This window comes from Pteropus alecto, unplaced genomic scaffold (genome assembly GCF_000325575.1).
Source record: "Pteropus alecto unplaced genomic scaffold, ASM32557v1 scaffold25, whole genome shotgun sequence".
Classification (NCBI taxonomy): Eukaryota; Metazoa; Chordata; class Mammalia; order Chiroptera; family Pteropodidae; genus Pteropus; species Pteropus alecto.
In genome coordinates this window covers 22,797,037-22,810,845 of record NW_006441955.1, presented here as the reverse complement: position 1 = coordinate 22,810,845, position 13,809 = coordinate 22,797,037, and the positions used below count along the sequence as shown (strand labels likewise).

The 13,809-nt window shown below is 32.3% G+C and overlaps 1 protein-coding gene across 1 annotated transcript in view; it reads right to left on the bottom strand.

Annotated features, from left to right (window-relative positions):
• MSH4 (mutS homolog 4) overlaps positions 1-13,809 on the bottom strand; it is a 67,810-nt gene that overhangs the window by 41,854 nt on the left and 12,147 nt on the right. The window contains exons 3-6 of the mRNA XM_006919333.3: positions 11,699-11,862; positions 10,300-10,410; positions 7,436-7,551; positions 6,392-6,565 (exon numbers count right to left, since the gene is read on the bottom strand). Coding sequence (XP_006919395.1) covers positions 6,392-6,565; positions 7,436-7,551; positions 10,300-10,410; positions 11,699-11,862 — 565 coding nt within the window. The remainder of the gene's footprint in view (positions 1-6,391; positions 6,566-7,435; positions 7,552-10,299; positions 10,411-11,698; positions 11,863-13,809) is intronic.

Sequence of the window (13,809 nt, the reverse complement as noted above, 5' to 3'; positions counted from 1 at the left end):
ATAAATATAATAAATATATATTTATTTAATTCTAACAACCATGATATGAGGTAGATGCTATTATTAGGCACATGTTATAATGAAAAAAAACTGAAGCACACAGCAATTAAGTAATTCACCCAAGGTTTCCAAAGGTAGCAGAACAGCAATTTAAGCCCAGGAACTCTGGCTCCAGAAACAAAGATCAAGATTGGTAGAACTTTGCAAATAAGGGTATGAATGGAGGGAGATGAATGAAGAAGTAGAGGTCAGGACACAGAAGTCCCTATACGCCGTGGTAAAAAGTCTGGATTCTATTCTAAATGTAACGGGAGCCACTGGAAAGTTTTAAATGAGAGTTGCAAGATCTGATTTCTGGTTTAAAAGGATCACACTTTAGCCATTAGGTCCAAAATAGACTAATTGTAGGAGTAAGAAGAAGGCAGAGAGATAAATTAGGGGCTACTATGGTAGTCCAGGCTAAAATAATGAAGGTATGCATTAGGGTTATAGCCTTGGAAATGGTAAAAAGTAATCCAGAATTGGTGTGTACTCTGTAGGTTGAGTCAAGAGAATTTTCTGATAATTGAATCTAGATTGAGAAGAGAGAAGAAATAAGAATGACTCTTAAATTTTAGTTATCAGAATTCCAGAGTGTTGGTATATCAATTGAAATAAATTTTTAGAGAACTACTCAAATTAAGTCCTGGCTAGGGCTTGTCACTTATCATAGGCAAAAAAAAAAAAAAAAAAAAAATTTAAATTTTTTGAGAACTTGGCTTCTGCAGGAACAATGGAAGTGAAGAGTACACCCAAACCTGCCATTTGCTGTAGAAATCAATGGGTGAAAAAAAGAACTGACAGGTAACAAGTCTATAGAAGCATTAGAGCTACTCAGTTCAGTGGGTAGAATATTCATCTTTTAATCTGATATTAAATCTGTGAAAACTTCTCAGTTTCTCCTTTTCAACTATAATACGACCTCCTGAAGGTCAGATATCCTATCACTTAATTTATAGCGGAAACTCAAGCAATGTTTGACAATGATAATGATAAATAATGATGAACTATAAAATGTGACAAAGTAAAACTGAGTATAAAATATTTTGTAGTAATTATCAGGCTTGGCCATTAACTTCTATGTTGCTCTGTTATTATAACATAGAAAGTCAATGACGGAATAATTTTTCCAGATAAGGTTATTTTAACCCTTTATACCTAGCAATAGAAACAAAATATTACTTATTTGCTTAGCTGAAAAGGAATAATAGCAATAATTAACTATAAATTCCTAAAAAGGCTATAATTTTAAACCACTATTATACAGTGGAACTGCAAAGAAGGTGTCAAGGCCACTATATTGATGGGTAACTAAAAGTTAGTATCTACAGTACTTTTGCCTTTATTAAAAGCAGTAACAACAATACCAAGATAGATCTAAACTGTCCGTAATGATTAAAGTGAATAATAAACAAAATTAGATAGTCTAGATTTCTCAATTTCCAATAGCAAATAATGTCTGGAGATTTCACATAATAGAATGTGAAGCCAAGGTAAGAATGCACATGAAGTGACAGAGATATTTAAACAGCTATGACTAAACTAGCACTGAGAGCTTTAAGGTTTCAGTTGTCTAAAGTACTCTTCATTCCCTTCAGTACTCTTAATACTAAAATTCATAATCATTTAAAGTTTATCCTTTTCATTGATGTCTGAAATTATATTTAATTACTAAAAGCTGAGACTTAACTACTCTAAGTATACTTACTCCCACCTTCCACTTTACCGACCAGTAATATTAAATAGCTTATAGTTTCCTTGCACATACCTTATTGTTATATTGAAAATCATGCTTTCACAACTTCATGTTTTTCACTATTTTAACAGCTTTTCTACTTCTTCGGCTTATATTTCAAAACTCACCTCAGAAAGCCCTTCTTAATTACTCCCCTTTTATTCCTTAACCAAATCCAATTAACTCTCCCTCTCTCTCAGTCCCCTTCTGTCTCTCCCTACCCACCATCACGATCCCATCATTTTGATGCAGACATTTACAAACAAAAGTGAAAGCATTCCTCCCATCTAGTTAACACATTCATCACCTCACATATTTATTTGTGTGTGCATGATGGAACATTTAAGTTCTACTTCCTCTGTAAATTTCAATTACACAATACAGTGTTATCGGCTATAGTCACCATGTTATACATTTGATCCTCAAATCTTATTCATCTTATAGGTGCAAAGTTTGTACCCTTTCCCAACTTTAGGGAGAGGTTGGTAAAAGAGTACAAACAGTATCTTTTTTTTTTTTTTGACGTAAAACATAAAATTTACCATTTCAACCACTTTAAGTGCACAATTCAGTGTCATTAGGTACACTTGAAATGTTGTGTAACCATCACAACTCTCCATTTCCAGAATCTTTCCATCATCCCAGAAACTCTAAATCCATTAAATATTAACTCATCATGTCCCAATTCCCCTGGCATCTGGTAACCGCCAATCTACTTTCTGTTTCTATGAATTTATCTATTCTAGGTACCTTATATAAGTGAAATCATATTTTTCCTTTCATCTGGCTTATTTCACTTAGCATGTTTTCAAGGTTCATATATCTTGTGACAAATCAAAATTTCACTTTTTTCAACAATGTCTAGTAGTTTTCTGTTTACAGTTCCTTTACCTCCTTTGTAAAGTTTACTTTGGATATTTTATTCTTTTTGTTGCAACTGTAAATGGGATTGTTTTCTTCATTTCTCCTTCTGATGTTTCATTGTTAATATATAAAAATGCACCTTTAATGTATTTATTGTCTTTAACAGTTATTTTGGTGGAGTCTTTAGAAAATTATCACCTGCAAAGTGACAGTTTTACTCCATTACCGATTTGGATACCTTTTATTTTTGTCTAAACGCTCTAACTAGGACTTCCAGTACTTCATTGAATAATAGTAGTGAGAGTGACTGTCCTTGTTTTGTTCCTGATCTTAGAGGAAAAGCTTGCAATTTTTCAACACTGAGTATATTAGCTGAGTTTGTCATATATGGCCTTTATTATGTTGAGGTAGTCTCCTTTTAGACTTATTTTATTGTGTGTTTTTTTAATCATAAGTGGATGTTGTATCTTGTCAAATACTTTTTCTGCATCTATTATTTGATTTTATCTTGTATCTTGTTAATGTGGTATATCACATCGATTGATTTGCTATATCCCCAAAATTTTGATGTCGTATTATCATTCTCATTGTCTCTATATATCTTTTGATCACTTCTTTTATTTCTTTGAGCCAGTTATTGTTTAGTATCATGTTGTTTAATCTACACATATTTGTGTGTTTTTTCCTGTTTCTTTTTGCCAGTTATTCCCAATTTCAAAGCATTGTGGTTGGAAAATATGCATGATATAATTTCAATCTTCTTAAATTTATTGAGACCAGTTTTGTGCCACAACATACAGTCTATCTTTGAGAATGTTCCATGTGCACTTTAGAAGAATATATATTCCATCATTTTGGGATGGAAAGTTCTAAAAATATTGATTAAATCCATTTACTCTAATGTGTCACTTAAGGCCGATATTTCCTTACTGACTTTCTGTTTGGATGATCTATCTATTGCTGTTAATGGGGTATACAGATTCCATACTACAATTGTATTTTTGTTAAGGTTTTCCCTATAGGTCTATTAGTAATTGCTTCGTATATATTTTTGGTGGTCCAAAGGTGGGTGCATATATTTTGGTGGGTCCCAAGTTGGGTGCATTGATAAGTGTTATGTCTTCTTGATGAGTTGTCACCTTTATCATAAAATGTCCATCTTGGTCTCATTACTTTTTGTCTTGAATCTATTTTGTCTGATATAAGTATTGCTACCCCTGCTTTTCTCTGGATGCCATTTGCTTGAAATATCATCTTCCACCCTCTCCTTTTGAACCTATGTTTATCTTTGGAGCTGAGATGAATCTCCTGTAGGTCTTGTTTTTAACCCATCCCATTACTCTGTGTCTTTTGACTGGTGAATTCAATCCATTTACATTTAAGGTAATTATTGATAGATAAGGACTTACTCTAGCTATTTTATCTTTTGTTTTCTGGTTGCTCTGTATTTCCATTGTTTCCTTTCCCTTGCAGTTCTATTTTAGTTTGGTCATTTTCTATTATTTTCTCCATTTCCTCTGTTTTTATGTTTCATGTCTCAACTCTGAATTTTTGTTTTGTGGTTACCATTAGGTTTGTGTAAAATCTTTTGTACATACAATAGTCTTTCTTCTGATTTCCTCTTATCTTCATTCACCTGTACCTGTTCAGTAATTTCCTCCTCTCCTTTTGATTTTGTCACAAATTATCCCTTTTTATGTTGTGCATTTGTTACCAAATTGCAGTAAAGTTATTTTTAATGCTCCCCTTTCCCCCTTTAACCTTTATAATTAAATGCTTAATAGCCTATTTTGAAGTAGTTTTGCAGTTTTCTGCTATTAGTCATCTTACTCAAACTTTTATATTCTTTTGTTTCCAGTAAAAGAGCTCCTTTCAACAATTCTTGTAATGTAGGCCCTGCAGTGGTAAATTCTCTCAGCTTTTGTCTGTCTGGGAAAGACTTTATTTCTCCTTCATATCTAAAGGATAACTTTGCTGGATATATTATCCTTGGCTGATGGTTCCTCTTCCAATATTCTGAAAACTTCCTTTCACCCTCTCCTGTGTTATGTTTCTATTGAGAAATCTGATAATAATCTAATGGAGTTTCCTTTGTAGATTACAGTCTTTTTTCCCCCTGGCTACTTTGAGAATTTTTTTCTTAAATTTTTATGAGTTTATTTGAGTCAAACTGATGACATATATCAGCAAGCAAGATCTCAAATGCTCTGATAATTCTTTCTCCGTCATTAATTTTTGAGAGTCTAAATAAAATGTGTCTTGGGGGTCTTTTTGCATTGACATAAGTAGGTATTGTTAGCTTCCTCTATTGTACAGTCCAGTTTTTTCTATAGGCATGGGAAATTCTCATTAATTATTTCTGTTCCTTTCTATCTTCACCTTCTGGCATACTTATTTATCCTTATGTTCCTCTCTCTAAAGGAGTCAGATAGTTCATAAAGTTATTTCATTTTTTTTTTTTAACTCTTAGTTCTCTCTCTTCTTCCTGCTGGGTGATTTCTAGATTTCTCTCTCTTCCATCTGGTCTGCTCCTTTTTCGGTGCTCTCTAGTGTATTTCCTTTATTGAGTTCTTCAGCTCCAAAATTTGTTTGGCTCTTTTTTTTTTTTTAATAATTTTAATCTCTTTGGTTAAGTATTCCTTTTGTTAACTGACTTTATTACTGAGCTCATTAAATGGCCTTTCTGTGTTCTCTTATACATCGCTGAGTTTCTTCATAACTGCAATCTTGAATTCTCCATAATTTAAATAATCGTATTCCATGAATGAGTTTCGTTCCTAGAGACATTTCACTTTCTTTCTGTGTTCCCAAATCACCTTGGTTGTTTATGGTATTTGATGGATTGTTTCTCTGCCTGTGCATTTGCGGTAAAAAACCTTTTCTTATTTAGAATCTATTTTGCTCTCAACAATTCAGCAAGTTGACAGGTAGAGTACTTTCTTTTTGCTATGGTGCTTGAGAGTCTAAGATTTCTTTACCAGGTTCTGCCAGGTAGTGTGGGAGGGGGAGGTAAGCTCGCCAACCTGTGACTCCACTCCCTTCCAGTAACGGCTATCATCCTATTGTGTTGTTTAAAGCTTCCCAGCTTTCTTTACCAGGCTTTGTTAGGAATTGGACTCAGGGAGGCAAGGTCTCAATCTTGTGACTTCACTCCCCTTCCAGTAATGGCAGTTGGCACCACTGTATTATTTTAAGCTTCCCAGCCATATCCACCTGACTCTACCAAAATGGGGAGGGGTAAGGGAGATGCTTTTCTCAAAGAGAAATGGCTTCTGCCCCTCTTATGCACCAGGCCCTACATAGTGTGAAGCCTGATTTCTCCTCTGCTTCTGCTATCACTAGAGTTGCAGTAAGCTCCAAACTGCATCAGAAGCTGCTGTCCCTATCTTTCCTCACTTCCTGCCTCCCTATGTGTTCCAATATGCCCACCTTCAGATGTCCTAATGCATGGATTGTTCAGGCATGTTTGTTCAGCAAGGGATCCTTTGTTGAGTTGTAGTTGTCCCATTTGTTGCAAGTTTAAGGGGAGAAACAAAGGAGTTCTCTCACTCTGGCATGATGCTTCTGTCATATCCATAAATATCTTTTTATAACCTGATTTTGATAAAATATCTGAGCAATTCAGTAACAATGATATGATGATTAAAAATATTTATTCAATCATTTTCCATTAAACATTTACAGAAATGTAAAGTAATTGTTCATAAAAAATATGACAATAAAATTTTGTAAGAAAAAAATGGGTGATCTTACCTACAGTCTTGATTATTAATTAGTAATTCAAGGTTTTGGGCTGATGATGAATCTATCATGGCTGTCTTTTCACTACCTTGGAATGAAATCTTCAGAGATTTTGGTGCATAAACTGAATTTTGAATAAATTCAACGTATTTTAATAAAGCTGCAACAGCTGCAAGGCAGTAATACCTGTAAGGTGACCAATGGTACATCACTATAAATCTTTAGAATAAAAAAATTAATGCTATAAAAGATGTATTTTTATCTTAATATTAGGAAAATTATAAATATTTGCAGCATAGCACTGCTTAAGTTCAAAGAGAAAAAGAACACCGACTATTCCTAATTTTTAAAAACTACATAAAGTACCTCTAAAAACATAAATTTTCTGAAGTCTGACATTTAAAGGATACTAGATTTCCAATAAATCAAGTGTTAAAAGTCAACATTCAATAGTAATTTGTGTCAATTTTTGATGTACCAGTCTAAGTATTCAAATAATGCTGAAAGAGTCTGAGGTTTAACAGTGGAGTCAGGAGGTCCTGAAGAACAGGAAAGTACATTATGATCTTGGTGAGGGTAGTCATTGTGATTAACTGAGTAAACAAGTGAGCCAACTTGGCTCAAAGAAAGTGACCTATTTAGCACATTCTAAGAGATATCTGTTTCAAAAATATCATTCCCTGTCTCATGTTGAATCTTTTAGAAATAATGGTATGAAGCAATAGGAACACAAGCTTTAACTGTTTCACTTCTGTGCCCTCACACTCCTAGTTTACTGTAGCTACTTGAGCTTTTCACTCCAAAGTAAGCAACAATCATTAGAGAAATAATTTATGATTAATTTCTCCAAATTGGAGAAATTCTATATAAATTAAGTTAGCTAGATATGCCCTGTGTATAAGTTTTAACTATTTTACTATTTCAATAATTATTCACTTGTATTATGAGCCAGGCACTTTTCTAGGTGGTAGGAATACAGCAGAGAACAAAACAGACAAAAGATCTTGTCCTTGTGGAACTCACACTAAATATTACTTCCCTTAAGTTATAACTTACTTGGACTGAATCTCCATTAGGACAGTGCTGAATTCTGCTACGCATAACTGTTCAATGTATTCTAATCCTTTTGTTTCATTGAAGTATTTCCTTTGGACAGTAGTGAAATTAACATACTGAAAAGAAATTTTAATTTCCAAATAAATTTTAAGTTTAATGCACTTGCCCAAAACTTTTTTATTTTTTATTTTTTGAGTTAAAAAGAAAGTTTATTAGAAAAGGGATAACACTCAACAGACAGTGTGATCTCCTCTCGGAGGCAGAGAGTGAGAGGGACCAAAACTGCTTTCTTAAACACATAACTGAACATGAGCATGTCCCTTAAATATTATACAAAGTTTACTTTTTAATGTTCTCCAGAATTTAATAAAAACATTTCTAAGTTATTTACGAGAAAAAGAATAATTATCTGTCTTGTTAAGTGAACTATATAGTACAGTCTGGAGCTCTTATTAGAACATGCTCACATGAAATTTAACTGACTATATTAGGAATGATAATAAAAAATAAACATAAGAGTCTCTGCCTTCTAGTAATTTTATTCTACAGCCAACAATATCACACAGGTTTTATAATCAGCCTGATATACTGTATCATAATTGAGAATGAGTAGATCCTTACAATGTGCTAGCTGAGGAAGATGAAAACATCAATTCCACCTATCGAATCTATGAAGTGATATAAACCTGAGGTGACTTAAAATAAAGAAAAAATAATGAAATTTTTTAAAAAGAGAAAAAAACATGAAGTTGTAGAGTAAAAGGTATAACTACTTTGAATAAAATAGGTAAGGTAATATAATAACACTAAACTGAAAAAGCTGTAAGACTGAGAAAAATCATAAACATAATTTGTCATATGCTAAGACTGTTTTAACCGTTATGTCATTTAATCTTCACAATAATCCTATGGCATAATTCTGAAAAGTCAAGTCACTTCTGATATCACACGGTTAGTATGTGACAAAGTTGAAACTCGAATTTAGAAGTTTTGACTTACAAATTCCATGTTCCTGCCACTTCATGCTGCTTCTAATTTAATGAAGGTCTTTTTATTGTATGGTAATAATAACAGCAATATTGATTTTTCCTTCTGCTTGTGATACTTTTACCCCAAATACTTCCATGGCTTGCTATCTCACTCTATTCAGGAGCTTGGCCAAATGTAACCTTATTGGTGAGGTTATTTATGATTGCCCTCTCTAAAATATCAGTCCTCTAAGAGATAAATACTATTATTGTCCCTATTGTACTGATGAAAAAAATTGAAGCTCAAAGAAGTTAACTTGCATAAGGTCACTGAAAATCAGAATTTGCAAAAAAAAACAGTCCAACTCCTCTATTCTTAAGCCCTATCCTATATTGCCTTACATCTCAAGTGTAGTAAATATATATTGTTTTTACCTCTGGAGGACTCATCTATCCCACATTCTACATGGTTCTGGTAGGACTGTCATTTATAGTATTCTGTGACCCACAGTGAAAAGCACATGTCCTGGAGTTAATCAATTATAGTGTCTCTATCCCTAGAAAGAGTGATTAGCCTAACATCTGGGAACATGAACAAAAAAGAACCAGTTAGGATCCTTCCCTGGAATTTATATATGGACATTAGAAGAAAGAAGTTCTTTTTTCTCAGAGTTGGGTTAGCTGACATGACTTTAGCCTGGAACAATCAGCAATCGCCTTCTTTAAGCCTCATCGAGATAATCCACTGGCAGTAGAAACGAAGATGAAGGTGGAGATGAGAGAAGGAATAGCATCTATCCAACCATTTGACTTTCTATTTACATAAGCCAATAAATTTCCTTTTTTACTTAAGCTAGTTTAAAATGAATTTCTATTATTTACAACCAAAAACTTAGAATGCTTAATCAGAACAAAATAACAGAAGTTGGAGAACTATACATTAATAAGGGTGACGAAAACAAGTTAGAAATAATGAATGAAAGAAACAACAGATCAAGAATCTTGTCTAATAGACAACAGATTTACAAGAGGGACCATTTCTGGCAATGAGTCAAAGAGAGCTGAGCTACATAAGATCTCTAAGAGCACCACTACAAATCTTACATGAATGCAGATACTGTATATTAAGAACAAAAAAGAACTCATCGGACCCGAAATCTAGTTTGGTTCCAAAAGTGTTAAAGTCTAAAAACACACAAAATATGGTATATTGTGAAAATAATTTGAACTTATCAGGAATTATTCCAACTATGATGCTGCCTACTTCTTTCAGAAACAACAGCCCCCATCTCACAATGCAGGGAGATTTGCTAGAGGTAAGAGATAAACCACATGGTGGAAAGGCCCTTTCTGAGGGGAAGTGCACTGGTTGCATAATGTTCCAGAGCACTTATGTGTCACAGTCCCACAGATGGAGGCTAAAGTAGTAAGGTAAAGTGAGGTAGTACATACTAGGGGAGGCTGAAACAATTCTGTAATATACATCAAATTTCTAAAGGAAAAGTACTTGCTGATAGCTGCTATCCTCTAGAAGAACAAGAACTTCAATTTCAATTAGTCTGCCAGCACAATAAGTATAGTTTCCAGGAAACTATACTTAAGGAAATCCATGCTTTCTCTTAAGGGTGTGCCTCCTGTATACTTAAGAAACCTTATTACCTAAAACATTTTTCCTCTTAAAGTAGATAAAGGGTGCCAAATCAAATAAGTGGATTCCCTGTCATTTTCAGTATAAATATTAATAGTCCTTTAGATAAGAACTTGTATTTAGTGTGTACTACAGAGTACTAAATATGAAGTTACTCAAAATATTGTTCTTTAGAATAATATTACAAAATGGATTTTAAATAAATTAAAAAGATCTCAAATGTTACTAATGAGAATAAAATCACTTACCTTGAAATTTTCTGTGATCAGAGTAAACAACTTGGTTGAATTCCCCACAACACAAGCAGTATTTGACATTATTATTTCCAAAGGTGATAAAATTTGGAGTTTAGTGATCACCTAAAATCATTTGAATAATCAATTGCTCAAATGTAAGCTTAGGATTCTCTAAAACAAAAAAATGTTTCATATTTTTTCTGAGAGGGAAGTATTTAAAATTAATTAATAGAGATGCAAAATACAACTGTCCTAATCATATATTTCAATGAAAATGTATTTCTAATGATTGTATATTAAACATATAGCATATGTAAGTATAAAATATTATCATAAACATAGGCTATATTTTACTCATAATAGTTTGTATCATCTCTAAGCCACAAAAATTAATTTGAATTTATCAAATATGTATTCTTGAAATATTTTTTTAAATAAATTCTTCTATTCAGTATTTTTTTCCATCTCCATGAAACACATTCAATAGTCTAACTATGGTGATACAATCGATATGACCATACCGGTACAGCTTAGAAGTTCAAAAGTAAAAAAATTAAAGATGAAAAACATCTGCTTTATGACAATGCTTTTCACAATATAAGGTGTATTTCTTGGAACTACTCTAGACACAAAAATTCTTAGTCAGTTTGACTAACATTTCTGTTTCATAAAAATTTTTTCTTATTCTTTTTAAATTGCATAAAAATGTAAAGTACTCAAGAGATAAAGGTATTTAGGTGCATTTAGGTGGTTAGGTATATTAAAATTTTAATTATTAGGTAGAAAAAGGAAGCCTATGTACTGGGGAACTATAAAGGAGATTTAGAGAAAGGAATAAAAAAACACTAGAAATAAAATAAGATACTATCTTTTTTTAATAATAATAATTGGGTCAAATAACTTTTTAGAATATAGAAAGTAGGAGTAGACTACCTCTACTTGTTAAGTCACACAAATTCCCATGACATGAGACCAGTGGCCCAAATTACTGAGTAATAGGAAGTAAAGGCAAGAAGAGACTAAATTTCTGACTGATCTAAGAGATCAGTTTCCTTTAACTCTCAAAAATCAAATTCAAATACGGTTTGGTGGAAATAACATTTTGAAGATAGCATTATTACATATATTATCTTTGGATGAGTCCAATAATTATTAAAGATATTAATTATAGAAAATAATATTAACAGTAATTTGGAATGTTTAAGTAACAGCAAAGCACAATTTTTACAACTATATATACTAAAAAAATTAATATCATTTGTAAAATAATTTTATCTTAATTCAGATTAACATAGTAACATACTGAATAACCTGTATTCTACCAAAAAGTAAACTAATTAGTGAAGTACTGACTTGAAAATCTGCATAGTGTCCACTAGATCAACCATTATCTAGGATTATAAATTCTTACCTTTGCATATGTTGTGTTGTCTGCAAACTGAGATAATACAATTTGTGGGCTTTTTAAATCAATACTTGCCATTCCTATTTCACCTCTGGCAAGCCCTCTCCCTTCTACGACAGCTACAATAACTGATGAGGAGTGTACAGAAACTGCAGATGAGGATGTAGCCGCTAAAAAATTTTTTTTAAAGAAATGTAGAAACATTAATAATAATTTCTTGTTTTTCCCTGAAGATCTCACGGCATCAAGACTAGGACATGGCTATTAATGTCCAAGAAAATAATCCAGACCAAATAAAAATGTTAATTCTTAAAGCATTTTGCTAAAACTTAACTTCACTTAAGAATCAATAAATTTATACATTGTCTTACTTTGAATTTTATTGAAATGAAATCATTAAAGAAACACTGAATTTGGGATTAGAAACCTAGATTATCTTACTCTGTCATAAAAGCTGTATGATTTGAGCAAATCATTTCATAATAAATTATCACAAAATACAATGTAATAACTGCCCTGCCTAACTCAAGAGCTGGCTGAAAGGATCAAATAGGATTATATATACAAACGCATTTTATAAAGTATAAAACACTATACAACTATAAACTCCAATGATGAGACATCTGTGTAATGGATATTTTATTAATGTGCCAAGAATGTTCTAAGTTATTAACTCAGATTTACTCATTTAATTATCATAACAATTCTATCAAATAGACATCAATATTTTCTCCATTTACTTATAAGGACACTGAGGCATAGACGGAACTGGTAGAGTCAGAATTTGTACCCAGGCAGCCTCGCACCTGAGCCAGTGCTCTTACCCACTACAAATGTTATACATAGAGACTGAGTTTATATTAGATCTACAGAAGTCGGCTTAAGTTCTGCAAAAGAATATGACCTTCCTATTTTTAATTGTAAAATAAATACCAAATTCCAGTGGAAATTCAGTATACTCAAAAGACATTTCCTTTAAACTCCTAAAAGAAAATTTAGTTATCTCTGTTATAAATTAATACTATAATGAGTATCCTTATACATAAAGCTTTTTTCTGGGTCTATTATTATTTTCTTAAAGTGGACCCTTAAAGTCAAATAAAGAAAAACCACCAATTTTAAAAGATCTCATATATATTGCCAAATTTCTTTTCAGAATTGTAATAATTTTTAATTCCATCAGCAATATATGAGAAAAAACAATGTTACAGTATTCTTACCAAAACTGACTTCTGAAATGTATTAGTATAATCGGCTATTAGACAGGTGCTTAAATTTACATTTTTAAAAATTACTATAAAAATGGAACATAATTTTAACATCTGTTTTCTGTATTTTCTTTTGAGATGTTTATACCTTTCTAATACAATTTTTACTAAGTCTTAATGATTTCAATGTTTTTATGAGAACTTTGTAAGTCAATAACAAAAATTAATAGTTACTACCCTTTTTTTATATCTCAAAGATGTCTCCTTTGTATAGATAATATCTTCCTTTATTGCTTTTCTAAGAAACTCCTCCACTGAAATATTTGCATTACTACTTCCTTCTTATTTTTTTGTTTTAGTTTCAAGTATACAGTACATTGGTTAGACATCTATATAGTTCATAAAACGATCCCCTCAGTTGCACCCTCCCTCCCCTGACCCTCCATCTAGCCAACATATTAATGCTAACTGCTTCCTTTATGCTGTGCTCCCCATCCCTGTGACCATCCATCAGGTTCTAATTTGTACTTCTTTAGCCCTTCATCCCATTCTCCCAGGTCCCCAAAGCCCCCTCCACTGACGCCAAATTGTCCATTATATTTGTGAGTCTGTTTTTGATTAGTTTGTTCTTTTTGTTCCTTAGATTCCGCATATAAGTGAAATCATATAGTGTTTATCTTTCTCTATCTGACTTAAATAACTTTTAGGTCTGTCAGAGCAATATCTTTTCCCATCCTTTTAGTCTGTGTGTGTCTTTTAATCTGAAGTGAGTCTCTTATAGGAAACATGTAAGGGTCTTTTCTTTCCATTCATCCACTCTATCTTTTAGTTGGCGCACTTAATTCTTTTTCATTAAAGGTACTTATTGATAGGAATCTAGTTGTTACCATTCTTTATTCCTGTTTTTGA